This window comes from Limulus polyphemus, unplaced genomic scaffold, assembly GCF_000517525.1.
Source record: "Limulus polyphemus unplaced genomic scaffold, Limulus_polyphemus-2.1.2 Scaffold926, whole genome shotgun sequence".
NCBI classification, from domain to species: domain Eukaryota; kingdom Metazoa; phylum Arthropoda; class Merostomata; order Xiphosura; family Limulidae; genus Limulus; species Limulus polyphemus.
Window position 1 is genome coordinate 144,651 of NW_013666536.1, and position 6,000 is coordinate 150,650.

Genomic DNA, 6,000 nt, shown 5'->3' on the forward strand with positions numbered 1-6,000 from the left:
AATAGTCTAATGATAATTTGGTGACAATCCAATACAAATGTATAAATGGAAACGTACGTTCTTGTTGAGCATTCAACAACTGCATTTTTAATCTTTCCACTTCAGTTCTCAGTCGTTGGATATGCAAGGTCAGGTTAGCTGCAGTTTCTCCTGAATCATTCATTTCACGAGGACAGGGTGAACTGGATATAGGCTGATCAAGTTTAGCCCTTAACATTCTGTAAACATATTAATTGTACAAAGCATTAGATTCAAGAGCAACCTTTGGCAGCAATTCATACCATTTAGCAAAAAAATTATTACCTGAAAATATGAATCACATTACTATAAAGATCAAGAAAGCTTATTTATAATAAAATCAAATGTTTGCTCTTAACTTATAATACAGCTGGTTAAAACTATGCTACCATGAGAAGTAACATTAGTAAAGGTTCATCTTTTACTTAATCAAGATTAAAAAAAGAAGCAGATAATTTAGCACAATCTAAATATTGTACATTGTAGAAAAAAAAAGAAGAGAGAACCCAATAAGGCAATATTCTATACACAGCAGGTAGAGTTTAACTATCAGGGTACAAAACACAGCTCTCAAACGTAATCTCCTTCTGGGCCAAGAACTATATTTCTAATAGTTTATGTTCTACTTATAAAAAATTCATCAGTCTAGTAGATCAGAAGTTCTCTTTTTTTTATATTTCTGTGCTATGAAAACCTGACTTGAGACTAAAAATGTTACAAGTTACATAAATAAGTTTTACTAACTAAGTTAAATCTTTTATTGAATTTTATATGAAGTACATTTTTGATGAACAGCTTACTTTCCATAATTGTGTCTGTGTAAAACTTAATCAACTAACATTTTCCCCATTGTCTCTTGGCCAGATATGTTGCTCAGTTATTACTTCTTCTATTTGGATGTCAAGCAACTTACAGAAATTCCAGATTTTATCAAACTACCAAAAATTTTAAAGTATTAAAGTAAATGTTGACTGGTAATACAAAAATGTTTATTTTACATCGTTCAACAGTTTATTCTAATGCACTCAGTAATATTGTTTGCATTATTTTCAAAAACATATAGTTTAACTAGAATAAAATCCTAAACTGTTGTACAATAAAATTATTCATATATGCAATGTATTACAAAACTTGAAACAAGCTGAAAATATTATAAATAACATTCTGTGGATTTCTCCCTACAAATTCTCACAAGACTACTATACTAAAATGGAATAAACTAATTTTTCATTAAAAATAATTGACCTTAGATTTCATGTGATACAACTAGTAAAGATTTATGTCTCAGACTGTGGTAGATAATATACAACCCTAAAAAAATATAGGCAGCAACATTTCCTATTTGGTAGGAAAAATTAATTAATAATTAATTGATATTAAGTGACTCCTTTGCAGAGATTAAAATGATTTATAAGATGGACACTGAAGTATTATAAGAAATATTACATGCTAACATAAAAAAATCTTTAATTTCAGAGGTTTCAGAATTTTTTAAAATTCCATCATCAGTTTTATACTTTACAAGTATACAAAAACATTGTAAGATTTTAAAACAAGAAGCTGCTGATATGGAAGGTAGTTTAGAAAGAACACATTAATATTATTAATATAAAGACCATCAACCTTTTCTTTTCCCTTCTGACAAACACAGTTAAATGAGCAAGTTATTCAGCAATTTTACCCTAAGTAAGAATGATTATGTTTGTAGCTTGTAATAAATAAAAAATATATAAAGTTAAAGATACACTATTATTTAGATATACAAAATAAATATGAACAACAGGCATCACTGTGGCTAGTTATATTACCAATGGTCAGTAAGTCACATTTTTACATTTGTGAGTTGTGAACAAGCAGAACACATGTATACTGTTATGTGCAGATGCACCAATGGAAGTAGTAATACCTATTAGCTAATATTTCAATTACTCGGACAGTTGGAATAATAGAAAATAGTATCAGCAAATCTTTAGAAATAATATTTAAAAAGGATCGTGAATTATTAAATAGAGGTGAAGGTCCAGCAAATATCTGTGTAAGAATGTGGTGGGACCTCCTCTGAGAATTATGCAGAAATAGTAAACCTACATGTAGGTCACATGACCTAGCTAAGAAGGAATAAATATGACACTTATGTCTTGCAAGTTCACTCCTGATGATGTGGTAAATGTTGAAACATGTAGAATCAGCACGTTAAAGACCAAAGATTGGCCTGAATTTAAAAAACATCTTTAATTGTGTATCTATTTTAATGTCTTGTGTTAATCATTTATTATTGAAAACACCAATTTTGATTAGTTAACTATTTTTGTTAGTTGCGACACCAAGTAAGCTGAACAACTTATATTAATCGAAAATAATATGAAATGTAATGACAATATTTTGACTACTTGGATAGTTGGAATAATCAGAAACACTAATTTCAATTAGATGGTTATTTTTGTGACATTAATCATGAAATACTGAAATATTAGGCTTAATTTGAGGAAAAAATTAAGTTACACTTAGAATTGTGCCTTTTAACTGATTAGACAATCAAAAAATATCACTGAAAATGATTTCTACTTTCTTAATAGCAGATTTTAAAATGTGTGAAAATAAAGTTTAAGAACTACAATTTTTTGTTAATAGAATATTTTCTTTTAATACTTAGCAATTTTTGGTCAAAACTAAATTAAAAGGATTGGAATCTGATGCCAATATGGCACCCAGACCAGCATACCTCAAGGAAAAGGGTTCTCAAGAGTAAATGATATTGGATTACTGACTATGTGAGAAAGTTAAAATGTTACAAAGGGAAGTAAAATCAAAAGATTTTTCATTAATTTTAATGATAAAATGCATATACTTCATCTGAAAATCTAGTGAAAATTATCACCTTTTTTCTGTCTCTAATTTATCCATACGTTTCCACAGGCGATTAACTAGGGCTTCTTGTTCTTGTTCCAGTGTGTTCTCTAACTCCACTTTCTCTCGTCTCAGCTGCTCCAAGTTGGCCTGCTTACCTAAAGTCTCCGCTTCCAATTTTTCAATCTTCCGCATCAGCTTGTTGACCATGGCTTCTTGTTCCTGCTCCAAAGTTTGTTCAAGCTGGACTTTCTCTTGACGAAGCTATAAACAATTGAATACCAATTCTTGGTCTTGAAATAAATATTAGTAATTTTGTTTTATAATGATCAGCTTAATCCTATATACTGATAGAAAAGTAATATAAATCCTACAAAATTTATATAACAAAAAAGTTTTGTAACAAAAACCCTAACATTTTAAGCAATTTTTTTTAGTATTTTAATTCAATGTTTGTTTCCTAGAGGAAGTGTATCATCATGTTATGATGATGATGTTGTAATGATCAAGAAATTTTGTGCAGTATGTAGAAACAAGGGTAAAATATAAATTTGATTATCAGTGAAGCAGTTTATTAATTCAGCAAGTGATTAAGTTCAGTGTTGGTAGTGAGAGTTGTCACATCTTTTCAGTTACTTGATCGAGTAGAGAGGAAGTTCTGTTACTTCTTTATTGTTATTTGGACATAGTAATATTTTAACCAAATGACCCAAAAGAACCTATGCAATGATAGAACACATTATATCAATACTTAACATTCTACTCACATCAGTCACTACTGAAACATTCAGTGATGTGATGTTGCATGTCCAAAATATTTTTCAAGCTCAAGCACTCTAGCCCATATTGATGTGTTTGTGATTTGCATATTTTGCAAACACACTTTTTTTATTTACAGGCTTTATAACTGCATTTCCTGATACTACTTCTAATTGAAAATATAAAAATAAATATACAAAATAAGCATTAATGAATATCTATATCTATTTATCTATCTATCTATATATAAAAGAAGCATTAAAGAGTTTTTTGTTAACTTTCCATTGTCATTCCTAGTTGTTACCTTAAAGTCATAGCAGATATATGGAAAGAAGGTAGACAACTGTAAAAAGTGCAGTAATTACTTTACAAGGTCATTTACTCTTAAATATTTTTCAGCCATAGCCAAGTCCTAGCACAAACGTTATAACAGCTGTACTATACAAATATGCTGTACAAAACTACTGCGTCTAACATTTCTTCTACTTTACATTGCTGAGTAAGAATATATATTTTTTTTACAGTATAGATTACTAGAAGACTTATAACTGCTTCTGAAATTTTTGTTATTTCATTTTGTTGAACATATTATGGACTTAGAGTTATTTATGGGTTGAATGCTGATTTATTAATCAGTGTGCCCCTTCATTTTCACCATTTGGGGTACAGTACATCCCATTTTTTCTGAGTACAAATAAAAATTTGGATCACAAAAAAAAAGAAAATTATTAAAACCATTAATGAAGCCTATTTCATTCTAAATGTTTACAAAAAATCCATGATAGGTTATGGTATATTAGAAAAGTTCATCCTTTCAAATGAGCAATGATTTATACCTCTTTTCTTTAGGCATTTTGTTTTTTCTTTTTAAAAAGAGTCAGCAAAACAAATAACCGCTGCCTATTGTGAAACAAACAATAATTTCAGGGGTTTGTAAAAATTAAAGTCTCATATTAACTTCATAATTTCATAAATTATGATATGAAACTACATATTTTCTGCACTGGAAAACTAGCTTTTAGTCTACATGTTACCCAGATAGTCAGATGAGCAATTATCCATCATGCATGAATACTTGCAATTATGTTTCATATCCAGACGTCCATGACAGGAACTGTGTGCATACTGGTTGAAATATTGAGACTATTCTAAAACTGTAGAGTATTAGTTGAGAATTACCCAAAAAGGATATACTGCTGGATTATGCAATGAAATATTATTCTACAGAAAGAAGAAAACGTTTTTACCGGAAATTTAAGAAGTAGGTGTTAGAGTTGGTGAAAGTCATGCGCTTTAGTGAATATGAATAAATTAAGCAAAGTGAGAGTTTCATACTCATATTTTATTACTAATATAACAATAACAATAACAAAAAGTTATGTCTGGGTATGAAGAACCAATAGTATTTATGGAAGGATTTTATTTCTCATGAAAGTACTAAAACATTTAAAACTAAACACAAGTAATATTTAGTTGAATGTGACACATGTTGACCATATGATTAAAATGATTAAACTCAAGCTACATCTCCTTTGATTGTAATGAGCAGAATTTGCTAAAAAAATGTCAGGAAAAGACAATAAATCATGAGATCATTTCTTTGACTCCTGACACTACAGAACAACTAAATCACTAGAACAAAGTACATCTATGATAGTATGTATGAGAGTACGAGTGAAGAACATGAAAGTTATCGTTTTCCTAAACTGAAAATGGATTTCCAAATAACTTACCTCCACTGACACTAATAGCTATTTCTTGATCTTCATCTTTGCCATCTAACGTTGTGTTCGCTTGCTCTAGTCTTTATGTACCCCACTTGACTGCCCTCGGCAATATCTAATTTGCAAAACTTTACGCCAGCCCTCACACACCCTCTATGCAGGTACTGTACATAAGCACTGTATGTAGACAATAAAATCACTTTTGAGGCTTGCCACATTCTGGTCACAAATACTGGCTCTTAGTGGGGAGGAAGGGAGGGAGAGTGTCAGCAGAGGTAAGTATGTTTGGAAATACATTTTCAGTTTAGGAAAATGATAACTTCCAAAACATACATACCTCCACTGACACTAGTAGCTAGAATCCCACATTGAGAAGGCGGAGGGACCGGTGAGGACAGAGATCATACAGAAAGAGTCTTCAGAGAACAATTATGTACCATGAGAAGTGGTATCAAAGTGGGGAACACTGCACTATGTCCAGAACAGGTATGCTCTTCACCCAGAACTACAGAAAATTGAAAAGGATGGAATATAATATAGTTATGATGGTCCAGCACCGACCAAACAGCCAAGGTTCCACAAATCGGGTTGGATTTAAGGGGTCATGGTATCCATATCCCACATTGGTTGCCAGGGCAGTTGGACAGCAGAT

The 6,000-nt window shown here is 30.8% G+C and overlaps 1 protein-coding gene across 1 annotated transcript in view; it reads right to left on the bottom strand.

The window, feature by feature from the left end:
* Positions 1–6,000, bottom strand: part of LOC106461280 (coiled-coil domain-containing protein 6-like) — a 31,336-nt gene that overhangs the window by 11,725 nt on the left and 13,611 nt on the right. Inside the window, exons 3-4 of the mRNA XM_013921096.2 lie at positions 2,897–3,129; positions 58–218 (exon numbers count right to left, since the gene is read on the bottom strand). Of these exons, the coding sequence (XP_013776550.1) occupies positions 58–218; positions 2,897–3,129 (394 nt within the window). The remainder of the gene's footprint in view (positions 1–57; positions 219–2,896; positions 3,130–6,000) is intronic.